This window comes from Hippocampus guttulatus, chromosome 17, assembly GCF_054856545.1.
Source record: "Hippocampus guttulatus isolate MCC_2025c chromosome 17, RoL_Hgut_1.0, whole genome shotgun sequence".
Classification (NCBI taxonomy): Eukaryota; Metazoa; Chordata; class Actinopteri; order Syngnathiformes; family Syngnathidae; genus Hippocampus; species Hippocampus guttulatus.
In genome coordinates, this window is record NC_141277.1 from 2,889,371 (window position 1) to 2,910,618 (window position 21,248).

General features: G+C 43.4%; 1 protein-coding gene across 1 annotated transcript; it reads right to left on the reverse strand.

Moving 5' to 3' along the window:
• Positions 1-6,454: 6,454 nt before the first annotated feature.
• LOC147191495 (myosin light polypeptide 6) lies at positions 6,455-7,292 on the reverse strand. The gene has a single exon (XM_086134678.1). The coding sequence runs from the start codon at positions 7,230-7,232 to the stop codon at positions 6,630-6,632; it is 603 nt and encodes a 200-aa protein (XP_085990804.1). The 5' UTR covers positions 7,233-7,292; the 3' UTR covers positions 6,455-6,629.
• Positions 7,293-21,248: the final 13,956 nt, after the last annotated feature.

Below are 21,248 nucleotides of genomic sequence, written 5' to 3' on the forward strand. Positions count from 1 at the left end.
GCTTGTGTGAAGCACATTGAGTTGCCTCGTGAATGAAATGTGTTGTATATCAACAAAGCTGCCTCGCCTCGCCTATTATGGAAATAACGCTCAACGTGTACACGGGAGCACCAGAGAGCGGATCAGGTCAAATATTGGACTCAAAGGTTGGCGAAAAGTGAGCTCAGACACTCCTTATTGACCCTTGGAGGTGCATTTAATCTAGTTTCTGCTCCTACAAGGTGAAGAAGTATTGATCCTCGGACACGGCGTGCGTGTTGAATGGGCAGTAATGAAAGCAGCAGTGAGGGCCGAGGCTGTGTATTGTATCAAACCTTTGTCTGCAGGCTTCTATCAAGTGCATTGTTTGATACAAAAGGCAAATTAAAGAGCCCAAAACCTTGTTTTATTGCTGCTGCCATGGTCATTTTTTTTCTTTTTTGCTAATTTCATCTCTGCTTGTTAATTAGCAGACTGATAAACTGTACATGTTGGGCTTAAATGGAACGCATGACCTCAAATATTTTTTGTTTCCCTTCTACCGAACCCAAGCTTGCTACCTGCTAACGTGTGTGTAGCTTGTGTAAAGGTAGGCATTGTGACCTCAAACTGCGAGTTTTCTCCGACCAAACACAGACCAACTAACTTCGCAGAACTATTACATGGCACAAATATTTTTGCTTTCTTGAACACATTAGTTACTGTCAGGATCATGTTGACTCGTCCAGTTCCTCCACAATTAAATTGGATTAGCAGTGTGAAGGGAACTGTCAAACTGTCCACATACGCATCACATAAAACCATGCCAGATGTCACGACGTTGCCATTTCTGAGACTATTTGAATGGGTGCTCCAAAAAAATTCTGTCAATGCACAGATTGCAGGTTTAAGCTTTTTGAACTCATCAAGCGCCTGCTCCATCTTTCATGTCGTGCTGGCCCAGCGCTTATAAATACACTGCATTAGAGGACACACAATTTGCAACAGATCATTATAAAATATGCTCTTGATGTGCTGAACACCTTGATGTCGCACGCTGTCGCCTCGGAGGAATACCAGATGTTGGACTAATCCAGCTAATTGTTACGAGTTCGGAAGCACCGGCGGTAAATAGGATGCTAAATTTGTGGATAAAGTCGGAGGAAGCTGGAGAAACGGTGCATTGGATGCCTTTAGATGTCAATTATTTTGAGGACAGCGTCAGCCAGATCTCTCGTCCGACAATGTCATCCGTCAACAGTGTGGCATGAAGAAGCGGGGGTGCCATCTTGGGGAAAATACATTTGCGGATAACTCATGCTCCGTCTAACTGCATTTTTTTTTTTAATCATCAAACAATTTTCTGTTCGGTCTGGGTCATGATTTTATGTAGTTTCAGCAACATTTATTTTGGCTTTGTGGCCGCTAACGTTTATTTATTTTTATTTGATTTTATTTGATTATTTGATTGACCCATTTCATGAGTTGATTCTTAGCTACAGGGAGCTGTTGCTACATGACGGTTTCAAACAGTGCAACAAGGCGCCCCACAGCACAAGGCACGCTCAATTTCCCGTTCAATTTAGTACGTCTTGTTCATGTGATCGATTCATTTTTCTGGCCTCGACGGGTTTTCATGCAAATTTATTGTAAATATGACGTTACTCCCGCATTAGCATAGGTTAGCGATAGCCTACGTCACGTTGCAACTGACGTACATGTTCAGTTTCGATCGCTGCCTAAGGAACTGAATGCGGTCATAAACCGAGATCGGCAAGTTCCTGTCATGTTCTGCGTTTTTGTTTGATGTTTTTGGTTTAGTATTTTTTTTTTCATTTCTGTCGGGTAGGTTTTCATTCCCACCTGTTCTCGTCAGCCCTGTTGCATGCGTTTACTAATCAGCTCCCTCCAGCCACTCCCATTATTCACGGGTGCTAAGGGCCAGGCTCGCCTGCCTGCTAGCAAAAGTCCTCAAATGATTGATGGCCATTATAATTATAATTATAACAGGGAAATACCAGAAAACATGTTTCCACAAAAAAATTGGCTTTACCCCAGAAAAAATATTATATATGAAGGGGTGAATGTATTACTGCCCACTTTGAGCTCCGTGGAGTCAGTTCATTCTTAAACCTTAGAAAAGAGAGATTTTAATTCAAGCCAAGCGGTCTTCTGAAAAGTCAAATAAGGTTACTTATTTTCTTAACGCAGTGCGGTCAAATTCGCTCGCTGCCGGTGACAAATGACGCTGGCTAATCTTGACCTTGGCACACTTAAAATGCTGATTTTGTCGCATCGTTAAGCTTGTCGTTTATCTTCACCATCGCTCGCCCGATGGCTTGCGACTTTTGAGCTCAACAACACGGCATTGCCTTTAACTTCACTGAAGAACGAATTTAAAAAAATAAGATCTTGGAAGTTTGTGCTTCATCTTTTCCCTGTAGATATTTCTGGTAGAAGAAAAAAACGCTGAGGAAATTAAAGTTTAAGGAATAAGATAAATGAGTAATTTTGCTGCCAAAAATTAGAGCCAACAAACACTGTGCCGCTGCTGCTGCTGCAATAAGCGCTCGGCTCCCAAACAATGCACGTTGCCCTTGGCGTAGCAATCTCACAAATTACCTCTTCAAATGAGAAAATGCTGCCACTCGATGTTTACGTGTGAGAATGTGGCCACTGTTGTGTTTGAGGTCACTAAAAGCGCACAGAGAACATATTGAACGCCGGACGTAATGCTCCTTAAAACGACACACAGCACAGCAGCTATGAAAATTGCAGTGGCTGCATCACCCTCCTGATAAGAGCTATAAATATTTAACATATTTCCACCTTCTGTTCGATGGTACTAAAATTAGTTTGGATGCTCTTTTTTTTCCCCTCTAACGTTACGACAATTCCGCCAAAAGTTTTAAAACTTATGACACCTTTGTAAATTGAGAACAGTTTAAATAATTATCATGTTCCTTCTTCAGACAGGATGGGAAAACTAGTGCAATTATAAAAAAAAGTGGTCTTAAATCTCTCAGTGGAAGAAATGAACGATTGTTGTTTAATATTTTTTTTGTAAGGCACTCCCAATAGTTGTGATGTACTAAGCCAGTGTGAGTAAGCTATCGGAGTGAAATATATATGTACGTTATATTTTTTGCAATTGTTTACAGACATGATTTCATTATAATAGAAACAAAATTCTTAAGGGGCAACACATAGCGCTTCAATCGGTCTCGGGTCCGTTCATTGAGGTCAGTCAGGCCATATGTGAGAATACTATAAACTCAACTGTTTAGAGAGCACTTTAAAACAACTACCGCTGTATACAAAGTGGTGTATGTGGAACATAAATAATTCATACAACAAACGGGAAAACAAATTAATCACAAAGATGGTAGAAAGCATAAAAAACATCAAATTAAAAATCAAAAGCCAAAGAATAAAAATGAGTTTTAAGACGGGTTTTAAAGATGGGCAGCAAGAAATTTAGTCCCAACCATGTGGGTTGGAACCCAATGGGAGCAGATACGGTGAGAACAGCATAGGCCCCAGAATTGAACCTTGTGGAACACCACGCGACAGCGGGGCAGTTCGTGACTCAAAGCAACCAAGGCTAACATAAAAGGTTCTAATTGCTAAATAGCACCGACCCGCCAATGCCCACCAGGTACTGCAAACGAGCCAATATAATACTGTGATCCATTGTATCAAATGCTGCAGTTAAATCCAAAAGACACATACTCTGCAGTGTAATTTGCCAGGAGGATGTCATTAAAAAAAAGAGACCATAAACAAGAACCATAAGCAAGAAGTAACGAGCCAAGACTTCAAATCTTGAAGAGTAATGGTCGGACATCGCAGTGGTGTACGGTAAAACCAGTACATTTGACACCAAAGATATCATTTATTGCCTCAAACGTCACGGTAAGTGGTTCCGACGGGACATTCATATGAATGTTAAAGTCACCCATAAGAGGAAGTATATTATCTGCGTAAGATACCAAGTCAGCCACAAATTCAGAAAATTCTTTTTAAAACGCCAAAATACGGGCCAGGTGGGGCAGTAAATAACTGCAAGATAAAACGGATCACATAACAAGAACTTCAAATGCTTAAAAGGTGCCGTAAGAATGGGGGCCAAGTTTGAGAGCAGATTCGGGGATAAAGCCATCCTTCTTAGGAGGACGTGCAACACGTGAGCTTATTAGTATTATCAGCATCAGATTTTTTTGAAAATCATTCTCCTTGCCGACGGCACAGCTACGTTGTCACACACGGACATGAACGATCGGAGCGGAAGGCAGTTTACAAGTGCCCATTTCACAGTGGTGATCTGTGACTGCCCTGGCTGACTTTACATCATCCCACACGTGCAAGTCTTCTTGCGGTTCCTCATAAACGTGCTTTGCATGCTTCGATCTTCTCCATGGACTCCAGCGAGTCTATTTCTGCTTCCACAATGTGGAGCACTGAGCAACTCTAGCGCACTGACTTTCAAAGGAACGAGAGGAGCCGCTTGCCTCGGCCCGGGAAGCTCGTCGGCTCTGTTTAGGCCTCCAATAACAGAAACGCCCTGATATAATGGCTTTTATCATAAAATTTGTAAATGCGCTGAAACTGCAGTGAAGTTGCGTATCAACGATAACACAAGAGATGTTCAGACGTTGACAGACGACTGAAGTAGGTCACTCTTTTAATTGCCCCAATCCAACATCAATGAGAATTAAAGCAATCCTACTTAACGCATTGTAAATAGTGGCGGCACAAAGTCACTCCCATTTAACATTCTTATCTGACAGTGAGAAATGCCACGAGCGTTGCGCCGTGCGGACTAACAACAGCGGATGTGATAAAGGTCTTTTCCTCTTCCATTTGTAACGTTGTTCGATTTAACGTTGTAATAAAGCAATCACGACGTAAATGGGTTGCCCCCCCAAACCCCTGTATCAATAATCTCTGAAAAGTCTGCTGGGGGAAAAAGTCATTTTATGAGACTTGCCTGTATCGACCACCGAACCCAAAATCTCATGAAATCTAACTGACGATAACTCAAATTCGAAACCTGAGCGCTAACGCTAACCAAATCTAGCCCTGACTATATGACCAGAGTTTTTCTGCGCTTTCATTTACGTCCCCTTGTCTGCTCTCGCGATGAGCGCGGCGCCCAAACATGTGGCAATAAACAAGCCCAACTAAGCATCCGGCAAGCCTGCCAGCAGCCCTGGGGGGCCGCGCCGAGGCACAGCGTTCATTTATTGCATTCCTCGGGGGGAACCACGGGTATATCTGGACTCATCGCCTTTGCTACGATATTTCAGTCGTTACTAAAAGGGTTTACGAGCTGAAACGACAGACCGGCCTTGTCATTCATATATAAATGAAAGTATAATGTCCATTCTAACAGCAGTTTTCTGTTCTGTTTCCATGTCAGGGTTTGTCGACCGTTTCAGTGTCAGTCATGTGACGGTTTCACTCCATCAGATGATCTAACATGGCTTTGCGTATTTGCATGAAAGGCTTTGAGAGCGAAATGTTATTTTTCCTGCCTGTGCGTCATCCAATTACTTTGACATGTTCGAAGACGCAAGGCACTTCAGCGTCTTATAGCGTGTTAGCATCCACATCTGAGAAAGTCAATTATTCAAGATAAGGCATTTTTTTTCTTTTGTATTAACACCCTGGAAAATTTGAAATGATAAAGCAAGCTTGGGAACGGTGGCATAGAAAGCCGTGAAAGTCAAACACCTGTTCCAATTTTATCTTCCCTTGTATAAGAGCTCTTCTTTTTTCCCACTCAATTGATGAGCGCGTGACAGCATCGCTACTTGTGAGCAAATTGAAATGTAAGTGTAAAATCATTCTTTATAAGGTGAGGCGTTATTATTTATGGAAACATAAATCAAAACATGTAGCGAGTTTATGATTCTTTCAAAAAGTTATGCCCAGAAGTCAAAACTCTGCAAATTGAGCTGGACAAGGCTTTCCTAAACACAATGAGATTAACGCTAATGTTGACGATGGCGTGGTGCTAAAGGAAAGGCCACCATCGTAGCTAACTACTTGTCATCTATCCCTCACCGGGGGCGATGGGACTGTGTTGTCAAGGTCTACTGTTAACGGGCCACCAAACCATTAACAAGATCTAGAAGGGGGGGCCGTCCTTGCAGCACCTGTCTCGTATTCGTCAACTTTGAGTGTCAGCAATGTGTCTGTGTACATGTGTGTTTGTGTGTGTGTGTTTGTGTCTGTCTGCGTGGCTGCGTGTCATGATCCACAGCAGCTGCCCCTCCAGCATAATAACAAGAGGGCTCTTTGTGGAAATTGGAATACAATCAAATCTGGGAGCCAAAGCCTATTAATTCTTTTTTTTTTTTTCATTTTTCGCTCCACGACAATACGTGTTCCAAATCACGTTAACCAAGTCGATTAGCATAAATCATTTTCTCTTTGAATTTAAATGCTGTTTGTTCTTAAAAATGACAATCGGGGGTGGGGTGGGGGAGGCTTGTGATAAAATTGCCTTTATTAAACGGACGGCCAGTGTATCTCACTGGCATTTCGTGACACGTTTGCCAAAAGGAAGACGGCGCAGGTCGGGTGGCTGCTGAGCACAAATGTTACACAAATACCGGTCGGTCCACGGTGACGGGAATTGGTAGAAGTCTCTCGGATTTCAGCGTTCATCCCGAGAGAATATGCTTCACAAAGGAGGCGTAGTTGATGCACCCGTTGGCGTCCTCCTGTCCGGCCATGAGCCTGTCCACTTCGTCCTCCGTCATCCTCTCCCCGAGCGTCGCCAGGACGTGGCGCAGCTCGGCGCCCATGATGGTGCCGTTGCCCTCCTTGTCGAAGACTCGGAGGCCCTCTACGAAGTCTTCGAAGTTGCCTTGGTCTTTGGCACGGGAAATGTGCTGCAGCATGGGCAGGAAGGTCTCAAAGTCCACCATCTTGGAGCTCATCTCCTCCGGCCGCGGCTTCCCGAGCACCTTGAGCACATCGGCGTTGGTGGGGTTCTGGCCCAGCGCTCGCATCACATCCCCGCACTGGGCATACGAGATCTTCATCTCACCCTTGGGCGTTCGGTCGAACAAGTTGAAGGCCTCCTTGAACTCCTCGATCTGATCGGCGGTGAACTCGAGGGTGATGCTCTTGGGATCGAAGTCGGGTTCCTTGGGATGCTCCGGCAGCAACTCGGGAGACAAAGCCATCTTCGAAGCCGGCGAGACCTTGGGCTCGGGCTTTTTGGGCTCGGGTTTTTTCGGTTCGATCTTCTTGGGCGCCATGTTTTGCAGGGGGGCCGAGGGGCGGACTGTGAAACGAGAACGTGTGAACGGGACCTGCGGGGGTCTACGGAGCACAGAGCCCCACCCCGCCTCGCCCCTCTTTTATATGCGTCTCGTCCAGGGGAACCGCAGCACAATTTTCTCCCGTGCACTATAAAAGGAAGAAACCCAAAATAGATCTCTATAGCAAGTGATGTCAACATTAAGTATTGTTCTCAGCTGTTGTCATCTGGCCGGCGGGCCGACCTGCTGTCATTAGCCAGGGTCCAGTTGCATTAGGCCAAAAATGTTCTGTCTCTCTCTGACGGACAAAAGGGATCAGACTACGGATAATATATCAACCCACCGGGGGGGAGAGCGACCAAAATAGCTCTTCTCGGCAACGGTTAAAAGTGGGAATCCGTGCATTCTGTGGGAACACCTTTTTTTTTGGTTTGGTTTTTAAACTTCTGGTGCTGGTAGCGTCCCGTCTCAATTCAGCTTCAAACTTAGAGTTCTTTTGTTGTACACCGTAGACATCAAGTGGTCACATCCTCGTTTGGTGACTTCATAGTGCTTTCTTTTTGTTTTGCTTTTTGCATAATACTAAATATTATATTCCGAGCGATAGTTTGACTAAAGCCAAAACAAAAATGTCTTAGTACATTTGGCACAGGGGAGAGAAAAGTGTCACTCAAAAGGCTGCCAAATTCGAAAGGAATGCAAAGTACGATACATAAAACGAGGCTTCAAAATCGTTTCAAAAAAGAAAATAAAGTCAAGCTCTTGTTCCTGCTTGTCCGCAGAATGCACCGGTTACAATTGCAATCAACACCCTGTTCAATAAAAACGATAAAGGCCTCTTTTGTACGGAGACCTCGAACCGTGAAGAAAACTTTGCTTCGTGGTTCGCCATCTTTCCGCTCACTTATCTTGCGGTTTTGACATCTGCAAACAGATCGTCGCAATCTAATGGCGTCGTGAGATGCCACTTACTGGAACACCGGAAGCAAGTCGTCCACTAAATAGCATTTCTGTCACACGAGCACAGCTCATCCAGTTATGTGGTCGCATCGACTGATGAACACAGTCGCCGACCCTGCTGGAGGAAACCCAAGATTTGTCCGCTACATCAGTTGCCCGGCAACAGCCTCGGTCTCATCACGTATGCCCAACCTGATGCGGTGATTTGTGGCGGACCTGCAAATGCGACATTTACGGTCAACAGGCAGCACGGGGGGGGGGGGGGGGCTGTGACTTCTTTTTTTTTAGCGACAAGCATATTCCGGGGAGGACATGTGGCAAATGACAATTTGAGAGCCTTCCAGAAATATCAGAATGCGCATGGTTTGAAGAGTGAGCGCTAATTAAACGAGGTTGCCCGAGGCTGTTCGATTGTGCAGGTCAACAAATGCAACGGAAGTTTTATTCGCCATTATTGGGTTCTGGGAACTATTGTCCATAGAGATTAGCCCTCAGGGAATTTTATTGTGGTCCAGGAACCATTGATGAGGGTTCTGCAACATTTCTAGTGTTAAAAACTACACATAGCGAGACAACCTGATGCATTTCTTGCAGATCCAATCGAAGCGAGTGCATTTGAGAATGCTTGAGGTAAAGTCTGCGCTTTGCCGCAAAGCCCAAAGCTGCTAAAGGCAAAATGTTATGATCCAGCACTCGCTTTCAGTCATTTTGTTGAATACCTCTGATAGACGTACAACATATTTTCTAGTTACTTTGCACACTGGATTAAACATGCAGTCGAGAGCAGATGCAAAAGTTTCGAGTCTGCATTTTTCTCGGGTAGAAAAGGGCCTCCGAAGACATGTTTGGTCCACTTTCTCAGGGATTAAGTGTCTGAATTAAAAAAAAAAAAAAGGCATTCCAGCGGAGAAAATCACCTGGTAAGCTGCAAGGAAAACATCTTTCTAAGCCTTTGTGCTGCTGGGATAAACAGGTAAAAGCCATTCGGAGACACGCGCCAAAACAGCATCACACGCGCATCAGAAATAGACCGGTCCGGCTGAACAAGAGAGGATTGGACCACCAAGCCAAGTACTCCAAAGAGAATGGAGGAGTATGAATAGCCTGGAAACTTCTCTAATCTCCCTGTCGGAATTCCAAGTCAAGCTCGGGAGAAATGGGCAGGGTGCTCATTCCTAGTCGGGGAGATGAGGCAATTGTGCTCTGTGATCTCCCCGTTATTGTCTGACTCGCAACCGGCATGACTACCTCAAAGAAGTGATGCCAAATGAGAAGAGAGGAAAAAAAAAAAGTTGATGGCGCGCAAAAGGATCATAAAGTTGACTTTGGCGCATTTGCACAGTTTTTTTCTTGTGTTGATTTGACGGGCATACTCGTTCGAACGGATTTGCAGAGTACGTTCAAACGTGTTGATAAAATGCAGTCTAAATGCTAAAAACAAAGCCTTTTTGCTTGTGCATGTTTGTTATTTATTTAACATTTGGCCGACATGAACAACAATATGTTCAAAAATTCTATAAATAAACAATGTTTTAGGTTGTTTTTTTTTTTTGTTAGTTTTTTGGGGGAAATGCTTTTATTATATATCCTGTGCATGATTTCCGTTGGGAAGAGAAAGGCCACTTGTGAACTTTTTTAATGTTTTAAAAGTTCAAATTTATATACACACACACATATATATATATATATATATATATACACATAGCTGAGTTGAAAGGGGGGGGGGGCTAGACAAATTCCTGATGGTGCTATAGCACCCCCTAGCCTCGGTGTAGTGTTGTGCATGACCGTATGTGTCAAGTGGCAGCATGATCAGGTATCAGATATCTGGAGCGGGCGTCAAGTAAAAAGACAGTTGCTAGTTTGGCACCCCATTTCCGCCACAACTGGATAAGTACCTCAATTTGCATCTGGCACTGCGAATAATAGGCACTTTTATCTTGTTGTGTCTCCTCATGTATTGCCTTTTTTCCTCACTCATTTCTTATTTCTGCCTTTCACTTGTGCGTGAATCGCATTTTCCTGTTTGTGGGTTTTCGACCAGCGGGAGAAGTCGGGAAGATGACAGGGGGGGGTGGGGGGGGGCAAGAGAAAAGAGCAGAAAACCTGGATGCCTGCTGTAATTAAGCAAGTGAAGTATTGGAACAGGCATTGCCTTTGCCAGCTCTAATTATTCAAAGATGGTCTTGATTAAAGTGTTGACACAGTTGTGTGTGCAAAGCGTTTGCAGGAAGCGTCATCCCATGATAACAATTCAACAGCATGGCCGCTCTGTTAGCCCATTTCCCTTGGGAGTTCATTTCAACATTTGTCCTGATGATCAAGTTCAATGGCGATGCCGACTGGGTGGAACCTCACAAATCCCTGACCTCCACGTTGATATTTTTTAAGCATTTTTGAAATATTCACAGTGGTGACAAATTAAAGAAAAGGAACTTTCTGAGTTTTTATTTCACAAAGTGCGGAATCCCGCCGCCCCCACACTCTCACCCCCATTATTATTTTTGCAAGAAAACTATCATTTGTAATAGGACAATGTTGCAACAGAGGGTTTTAGGGATTTAGGGGAAATGAGGGATTGGAAATGAAAACCGCAATTGTCACAGAGGGTGGATTTCGAGTCGATTTTTAATGGGAAGCGTCGCTGGGATCGGGCGACTTGCTTTGACTTTCTGCATTAGTGTGTATATGATGATCTTTTGTTTCCTCTACCGTATAATAATACCTTGTCTGTTTTCCTGAAATTTCTGGCTTATGTATGAAATACAGGAGTGCAAATGTAACTGAGCTCACAGAGCACCACGCCGTAAAGGATATTTTCTTCGTGATTAATGTCACTTCCCACGGGGTCTCGACGCAATGAATGAAATAATGTAAAATAGCTGTTAGTAGGTTAAAATAAGAAGAGGTGAATCGCTGGAAGATGACAACGTTCCAAGTTATTCTTGCAACACTCTTTTCTGAAAAACACCTGCTTTAAATTGAATTGAATACAACTTTATTGTCAAATGTGCTGTACGTATGTGTAACATACGGCACAGATGAAATTTCTTCCCTCTCAAAATAAAACAAATTCCAACAAACAAAAGTCCTCCTTTTGGAATAAGTCTCACTTTGAAAAGTCAAACTACAAAGAAAAAGCCCACTCAACTGAGGTCTTGCCTGATATCTGGTCATTTTAACACCGTTTTGTACGTACAACTTGCAGAAGCATATTTTTGGTCTGAATTCAATTTTAGCTTTTGATCATTTGCGTTTACGTTATTTTTTTTTTTTTAAGCCTCAATTCATGGCAGCAAGGCATGGAGGCTTTGACTGGCGTTTGGACATTTAACACCTCCCTGTCAAAAAAATAAATTTAAAAAATGGAATCTTCTTGACAGCTGACCTTTGAGGTCTTTTCAATTTGACTTACAAGTACGCACCATCGCCGTGAGCTTTGGGCTCTAATTTTAGAAGGTTACCTAGAGTCGGACCGGGTCCAAATCCATCTGTGAAATACAACCGCTGTCTCAGGAGCTAACCCGCATCGGCTCGGCCGCCAGCAGTCATTCCCCGGTGTTATCTGCCGGATTAAAGTCCGGCCCTCTGTATGCCTCGTCACACCGATATAAACAAACACGGCACAAAGATCTGCGCAAAACATACTCTCATCCAGCCATGCGCGGAGTGGAAGGCAGCCACTCGCTGGAGTCCAAAGGGAATGGCAGACATCAGTTGGCACTTCAGCGGTGGGATTTGAAGGCCCCACCCCGCTCGCCCTCAAATACTGGATACCTCAGAATAGCACAGAATGCAGCCAGCTATACAAAGTGCAAATAAAAACTGAAAAAAGAGCCACTTCTGACAGTTCCGCTGGATTGGCAGGAAAGTATTTTCACACTGTGCTACCCCCAGTGGCGAACGCGCCAATTTACACTTCCGTACCCTATTCACAATCACACAGAGGAAGTAGATTATAAAACGTTTTGTTGTTGTTATATATGAATAATGAACTATGACCAAAAAGAAAAAAAAACTGAACTTTAAACTAGTTTGCACTGATGCACACCAACATCAACATTCCGTTTTGGCGTCATTCCTTCATTGCAGGTTTCCACAACACAAGCGTACGGCCATCAGTTTTGCGAACGACGCGACCTCCCGGGTAAACAGAAAGGGGAGATATTGATCTTAAATTAAGGTCAAATGCCCCCCCGCCCCACTCTTCAATTACACTGTCCAAGGACGCCGAGCTCGTTTGAGATTGACAGACCTGAGAAGACTAGATTAAGATGGGGAAAAATGATTATCAAGATGACAGATGCCAAACGCCCTGGCCAGAATTGATAAACATTGAAAGTGGTTTTCTTTTCGTGTGTGTATTTTGATGACTATATGACTGGCATGAACATTGAACATAATAAATAAATTATGTAGGCATGCAATCAACGCATATTATTTTTTTTGTTTACCATTAGAATGGACATGCCCGTCGCTAAACATTTTCATGGCATGTCAGTTATAAAGTGTGTGTGTATATTTGTATTTTTTTTTTTTTCTGGAGAAAAAAAATAAATGACGAAACAAGCAATTGTGAGAGGAGCTTTTCTCACAGTAAGTCGATTGGAGACAGTCTCAAGCAAAAAAAAAAAAAAAAAGTATACAAACATTTTAAGCGAACACAATTCAGTGTTGGAAAATACAGCAAAAGAATTCAGAAACAAAGATTTATCATTGCTAAGCTAGCCCAAGAGTTATCCCGGTTGGTCCACCGATATTTTGGGATCAGTAAAGCGATGGTTGGCAATGACAAGGATGCTGTATGAAAAGTCGCACGCTTTTGTTCTTTAATGCCTTCGGTACCTGAGGACGTGAGGCTGTTTTGCTCTGAACATTTTCCTACTCAAATGCCAGATAAAAACTAGATTGTAAATATACCATCACACAACAGCGAACACGGTAATTGGATGTATCGTTGTGAAGCCAAAGAAATAATCAAGGCTGCAGAGTGCAAGTCGATATGGCCATATGTATACATTTTAGCCATATTGATGGCCGCATGCATCTGACCTTGCAACTGCAGAAAAATTAAACTGAATATTAGAATCCATAGGAGAGGCCACCTTGGACTCTTTTTCCATTATCGTCAGGATGTCACGGTGGGATAACGCTGCCATGAAAGAAGAGGAAGGCGAGCGTCTTATGAAAGGAAGTCTATCTGTGGAGCAACACAATGGACGTCCATTGCCCTTGAAAATTGTACTATATCTTCCAATTCATAGACAGTATGTGTTCATTCTGCAATTGTTAAACAAAATGAAAAAATAATAATAATTTAGACTCCACACAAAAAAGGCAGGCAAAGCTAATAATAATAAAAAAAGGACTGAATGTTTGGCAAAAAGACTAATCAAATTAAGTTATGATACCTACAGAAGTAAATTATTGGACTATGAACTTTGCGCAACAATAACAAACAGCACACTTTTCTTGTGGAGTACCCCAAGGGCCAATACTTAGTCCTCTGGCTCCCTGTGCACCTTCCTAATGATTTTAAAATTCTGCTATTTGCTTCTTTATGTGGTCATGGTTTATTCACATTTACTGTGACAGTTTTTTTTACACCTGCCAGCATTTAAAGTGCACCTAATAAACTCAAAATAAGGTTCAGATGTTCTAGTATGCTTTTTTTCTTCTTCTTCTTCTTTTCTTCTTTATTTCGCAGCAACTGGCGCAACGGTACAGTTGAGAGCTAATACAGAGATTACATTTTAGTCCCCACACTCAGGTGGCGCATGTGCATTGGGGGTTTATATAAGGGATGGTGGGAATTGAGGGAGCAGGGGGCAGGTGGGGGGGTCATTACAGTCCGTCAGCCGTCAGAGTGCGGGTCTCCATCTTGCAGAGTGATTGAGCGATAAGGCAGTCACAAACCATGCAGGCGGGTCGTACATCAAGCGAATACAAGCCACCTCAGCTAGCCCCGCATCCCCCCCAAGGTGATATTGACTCGGGTTTGATAAAGAAGTGGCGAGAGCGAAACGTCTGCACTCCGCATGCTAACGTCATACTTGAATTAATCGAAAGCGCGTCGGAGGATGTCACCGCACGTTGGTGCGCCGCTGCTCCCAAACCAAAAGGACAACAGGCAAGTCACAGAGACTCGACTGCAAGATATTTTAAGATGCTCCGGGAATGCGTGGATGCCAAAAGAGGCATTCATGCGTCATTTTTCTTACGAATGTACTATTTCTCTGTCTTTAACCGTCACTTTGCATTTTTTGCTTCTTGCAATTAGACTCACTCTGTACTACTCGTGCTTGTTTCTTTTGGATTGAACTGCACCTAAACTAATAGGTTTGAGCTATATTTGGCTTTTTTTCGAATTTTTTCTTTTGTTTGTTTGGGGGGTGGGCATCTACTTTCGATAACAGCCAAGATTTACACAGCCGAACCCTTTGGGCACTGGTCAACCTGCTGGACCAAGTGAGCCAAAGCCACCCAGCAAGACCAGCATGCTGTTGTCGCCCTGCCGGTAGCTGGTGACGTTAGCAAGATCACCTGGCTGCCATCTCCTGGCAAGGCCCCAGCAACATTCTGGCACTGCTGGGTGGGTGCGGGGTCTTTTCAGAGAGCAGGTTGCCCACTGACCGGAGGTTGGGCTGTTCAAATCTTGGCTGTTTTGGTTAGATTTTTTGTTTGCACAAAAACACAAGAAAACCATGCTGGTCTATGATGGTTTTTTTGTGTGTGGTTGTGTGTTGTTGTTTTTTTTTTGTTTTTTTTTCAAGCAGAGGACTCTCGGAAACAGTTGGAGCCAAATGCTGTCCGAGACTTTGCCGCTGTTTTTGTTCGCTCCTAATTGCCTGCTGTCAAAATGTCTTGAGTGAGATGATAGCGGGAAATCGGACGGGGCATGTATGAACCTCATTAACCCGTCATTCAGTGGCGGCAGATGAGGCAGACCGAAACACAGAGTTACACGGGAAGATATTAGCCATGTCACTGGTGGGTTTTGATGCAAGGTTGAGATCTTGATAGTAACGGTTTATTTTGACAAATGGAATTTGGCTGCATGGGGAATCACGGGGCACTTTGAGTCAAGGATCATGTTCAACAAAGTAACTCCTATTAAGACCCATCAGTAATTGGCTGCGATGTCATTCAATGTGCCTGCACATGTCTTAGAATATAACCGATGATCTGACTTGAGAGTCTTTTTGGGAGGAGCCTCCACCTGGTCAGGCCACTTGTCAAATACAGAGTACCACTTCCACCACTTAAAGAATGATTTCTTCCTCAACTCGTCCCAGAGAAATGAAAGAACTGAAAGGTGGGGGAAGTCGAGTTTCACCTCATCACCCAAAAGTCCAAAGTCAGCCCTCATATTCCAAACCCCGCAGCCACAGTACCAATTTACGGAGTCGCTGTTATGGCCATGTCGGAATGTGAAATGTGAATCGTGCAGCCTAAATGAGTCCTAGCGAGAAAATGAGATTCTTGGGGAGAGCATTAAAAATACAAAGAATATACAGCGAAGGAACCCAGAGGGTGCATATCACTGAGATGTGGGCTATACATAATGCACAAGGCTGAAGATGCCATCTCAAATATGGTAATAAGACACTGGAATGGGAGGTGGGGCGGGGCAGTGGGGGTGGGGGGTCTAGCTAATGGATCAGCACATTAAGTACACTTCTGCGAGATGAAGCAGCATAAAATAAGAGGGTAAATTTGCTGGATTGTTAATGTCGCCAGACTGAGCGATTTGAATTATGCTTTCATTATTTATCAGGAATCTCTCCATCAAAGTTACAAAAGTCCGGGAGTTTAATTTACAGTAACTAATGACATCAAGTGAAAAGTAGCACAAATACATTGGAATTCGAAAATGAATTAACAAATATTGATCAAATAAATGATTATTAATGGTGACCATGTTTTTTTCATTTCATTATAGCGGTAGTGAGACATTTTACGACATCAACTTTCCTATTTAACAGTGCTCACCAATTTCTGATTCTTCGTGTGCCTGAATTTGCATTGTCCAAATTTTTTTTATTATCAACAACTGAATTTCATGAAATGATGCAGTTGTCAAAGCATGAAGTAAAACGTGCGTATTCGGGTGACCTGACATTTGTCAAGCAGATTCTCTGGGGGGGCTACAAACACTTGTGATCATAACGAGTTAAGATACTGCTGATAATTGGCTTTGAATGAACACGTTGACAATTCAAGCACTGCCAAATGCGAAGAAAAGATGGGCGTTTGTTAAAGCAGAGAATCGATATGCTCTTCCGTTTCACAAATCCCTTCTCACCTTTCCTGAGCAGATGGCTTACTCGAGAGAGAGAGAGAGCGTGGAAAAAAAAAAAACAGAAAAACACCAACCAGTAATCATATGTGCAATAAATGGTGCTGGTTATGTTCCTGTGGAGTGACGACAGATGGCGTGGGTGATGGTCCTGCCTCGGCGTGTGTATGCTCATTTTCCAGACACCCTCACGCTGCCCCCGGTGGCTACTTGTTAAGCGCAGCGGTTGTCGGCACCTATCGCCAAGGCAATGATCCAAAGGAGCCCGAAATCACACGCAAAGTGTCGTTCATTGACATCTCATTTTCCTAGCGTGCGGATGCTATATGGGGTGAGAGTTAAAGCCAGGTAAAAATGAAAGTAAACAATCGCAACCTCGGAATCGGTTTGGGGTTGACTCGAACCGTTTGTCTGGTGCAAAGTTGAAACGTCAACTTCCTTTGATGGATTCCGATTGGAGTCTCTTTATTCCCGGCCTCGAGTTGGATCCCAAACGCGATTCATTTCCAGCCCTTGGCCTCATATACTGTACGCGATATGATCATAGCGATCCTTTAAAAGCAGAAGGCTGGATAAGTTGAGCACATCCATTAGCTGATTGGCATCAGGAGTTTCATTCAAAGCTCACAATCAGCGGCTCATTGTGTCGTGGCTCGGCCACCGGCGAGTAATCATCGGTCGTACCTGTCGCAACGCTAGCCCACCGTCACAAATAGAACACAGCACGTTGTAATGCCAGACAAAGGCTGCTTGGCATGATTAAATAGCCTCTCTTCCGACACGTTACGTCGTGTTGCCTGCCAGCCGAATCTGTGGCCCAAAGGAATCGTGACTCGAGTTGTGTTAATCGCATATGCTTCACTCGCTTTTTTTTTTTTTTTGCATGTGGATCACACGTCCAACTGTGTGCAAACATATGGGAGCGCTTGTGTCTCAGATTGTGTGAAGTCTGCCTTCGTTGTTTCTGTCTTTTGACTCAAGTGAAAATCTACCAGGAAACAGATGGGACAAACACCTGAAATATATTTACGGCAAAACATTCTGCTTATTTAAACTAATTTAAAGTAAGATTTTAAACGGGAATGTTTTACGCAGCCCCCACACAACCTGACAATTGGTGACGGAAGGTAGAATGCGCTCTGCGCAAAAAAGGGCACATCTTCGTTTACGTGCCAGGGCAAAGCTAGTTTAGTGTGAATTTGGTCGAGCGCTCTTCACCGCGATCGGCGATCTGCCGTATTCCATTGCACGCCCCCGACGCATCTGGCAATTTGCTGGCCAAAAAGTAAAACAGATCTTTGACGAGCTAAAAGCAGGACCAAATCGTGGCAGAGGAGGTGTTGATTCTGAGCTCTGACAGATGATATCGCTGGTTAAGGAAACTAGCTATTTATCTCTGGACATACTTGGTCCCCATAAGTTACAGCAACCGTAACCTGTATAAAAGGATGCCATCGGCCAACCGTTCCCACTCTCCTATCTCAGCCAGAGTGTGGATCGATGGTGGATCGATGCTCTGCGGGTAATTTGACAAGTGCTTTCATCTGGAGGCGGCCCAGCCTTCTCCTTTGTGTCGTCATTACCGATTAAGTCGATGCCCCAAGAAGCTGACCCACAGTGGAAGGATTCAATGACAACCTGAACTACAGACAATTCCCCTATTATCTCCTAATCTCTTCCCCGTCTTACAGCCCGTCGATGTCCCTAACTGATTCATCATTTTCCCCGGTTCGCTTCCCGGGTCTTTTATTTTCATTCCAAATGTCCGCTTCAATGAACTGAAAGGTGACCTGTTGTCCGAGTTGTGGCTCACGCAATATTATCACAATCATACCAACGCAAATATCGAATTATACCCTACAACCTAAAATTGCGAAAGACCTCTCCAAAAGGGTCGACTTTATTCATTTATCGCCCTCCTCGCCAATGACTGCTTGAGGTTATTGTCGTGTTTCGTGGAAGGAAACTGTATCATTTATATTTGGGGGAGAGGGGTTGACGGTTCCATTTAGAGCAGGGGTGTCAAACTCATTTTTGTCGCGGGACACTTCGGAGTTATGTGACGACAGTGAAACCGAATAAATGTTTCAACTCGTATATTTCATCAAATCGTATAATTACTTGTACACAAACAAATTGACGCACTCCTAGTTTGTTCAATTTGTTGTTTGCTCAATTATTTTTCAGGTGAGTGTGAACAGGGTAACACATTTCTTGCAAAATCTCAACGTTATTGCACATGACACTTCGACATTTCTGTCCAAATTTTAGCAAGGTGCATTGAAGCTGACGCGCATGATTTGCTTTCACGGGCCACATAAAATGACGTGGCGGGCCGGATATGGCCCCCGGGCCTCGAGTTTGACACTCATGCCACAGAGCTGCCTGGTATCATAGTGCGGTTCCATTTTTTTTTTCGCGGAAACCACAACACAAAACAATAAGAAGAAAGGGGGGAAAAAAAATAATCTCACCTTTGCACTCTGCAAAGGTAATGAATGTAAATTATTTCACCGTCCCGGCAGTTGCCACACCGTCTAAAAACAACAAAAACATTTGCGATCTCGCTGTTCCCATTTTCCCATTTTTGTGGGATGAAATAATGACTGCACTGTTGACCTTTCTCTCAAAACTATTTTCTTTGAGTCATGTAAGAATGTCATGACGTACAAAGTCAAACTGTAATAAGGCAAAATTAAGTTTCTGTTTTTGTTGTCGTCGTGTGTGAGTGACTAAGACGCACAGGAAAATAGCCTGAGCCTGCATTGCAGTAACACGTCGCCGGCAACGGGGCGAGACACCTTCCATCCTCCACAGCAACTAGTTTATTATTCTTTGCATGTCCTTCGAGAGAACACTTGCGCTCGCTCCAAGGTCAGGGCTGAAAACTTGCAGTGACTGAGCATTTATATTGCTGTTTCTACATGTTTCAAAACAAAGGTTATTCCCGCTTCTCCTTGCTAGCCGTGGCCTTTTCTTGATCTTGCGGATTTGTAAAGAACAACTCTTTGGAAGCATCCTTCGCCCGTAAACGAGAAGTAAAAATCTTTGTGAATCTCTGAAGTTGTTTTGGGGGGGGACTCCAAAATGATCTGCTTCATCAAAAAATGTGGAATAATAAGGACATTATCTTGATGTATAATTATGCATCAATGGGAGATGAAAACACAAACAAATATGTACCTGTCAATCATCAGCCTGCAAATTCCGAAACTATTTTGGGTTTGTGATGGCAAAAAATTTAAAAGTTCCGGGGTTTTTTTTCTGGGACGCATTGTGCTGTCAAAAGCTTGTTTTGTAGCTTCAATGAGATATGTCAAGTAAAAAAAAAAACATTTTAGGTTTTATCAAAACAATTTGTTCAGTGAAGTCTTAAAAAAAAAAAGTACTCCATTTATGTTCACTGATATGCAGAAAATGCTCTTTTTTCACAAAAATAATGATTGTTAGTTTTGTCAGTCCAAACTGTTCATATTCAGGTCATTAATGTATTTTTTAAATGTAACTAAGTTACTTTTTATAGCAAGTATTGTAGTCAAGTAAATACATTCCCTTTTTCAAAGTCACTTTAGCAAGATCCAACATTTCCAAGCGCTTGACATTGACATTCAAGAAGCGCTCTTCATATTTGGAGCATCATCATCGCGTGGACCGCCTCCAAGTCATCACATCAAAGTTCGGTCCATAAGTTTCAAGTAGGAGTTGTCTGGTCGGGGGGGTGGGGGGGGGGGGGCATCCACGTCCATCTGTCAGTCCATGTTGTGTCAGTCAGGGGCTTTTGTCTCTTGCTCGACTGGCTCCCTGCGAGAGCGTCTGCCGGCATGACACAGCCTGTCAGACGGTCACTCGCCTTAATGGCGGCCCCCTGTCAGATCAGTCCCGGTGAACGTTGTCGGGCTCCTCTCCCATCTGTCAGCTCCGTCTTTGTCCCACTAACCATCCCCTTATGAGCCTAACAAGAGCATTTGACGACGATGACACGCTTCCCAAATGTGCCGTTAAACCAAATAGTGGAAGGGAAAAAAAAAAAAAAAATCATCTTCCATGCAGATCTTGCTCCAACGATGAAAGAAAGCGGCGGCTGGCTGACTGCCTGTCGTCAGCAGATACGCACATTTTGGTGGCGCCACGCTATCAAAATAGGTCATTTCCGCTGTAAAACTACATTTTCTACAACCGCCATCTGGTTGGAACTGCCTAACAACATGTCATTCGTTTCTACTTTGTAATCTTCGCTGGAAGGAATAAAAACATTTTTTTTTCTTAAGTAAACTCGTTTATAAAGGCAGTTCCATTTTAATGCGGATTTACGACGAGAACTGGGAGTGGATTCATTAAGATGCAAAGCATAAAAAAGACACAAAAAAACCACCTGTGGCAGCATCCTCCTCAATAAGCATCTTCCCGAGCCGACAGTTTGTCCTTCCAAGTAGGCTTTTTCCACAAGTACTGCAAAAGTGGGCATCCTCTGTCGGCTTGGCAAGTACACGTCTTCACAAGTCTGCATGGTGAGGACACATATGCAGTAAGTGCACATTATTGGACGTATTCTCTCAAGTACGAGACTTCAGAAAAAAAAAAAAAAAGAAACTCTCAAATGTACGTCTTCACAATCACAGAGTATCTCAGGGACAAATTCGAAAAATACACAATATACGAGGCGGGTCAGAAAAGTTCAATGATTTTTTTTTCCTTTTTTTTTTTTTTTTTTAAACATACTTTTATCTTCATGTGCTCTGTCAGCTCATCCAGCA

Coding starts and splice junctions, on each gene's coding strand:
- LOC147191495 (XM_086134678.1), bottom strand. CDS start 7,232: ATGGCGCCCAAGAAGATCGAACCGAAAAAACCCGAGCCCAAAAAGCCC.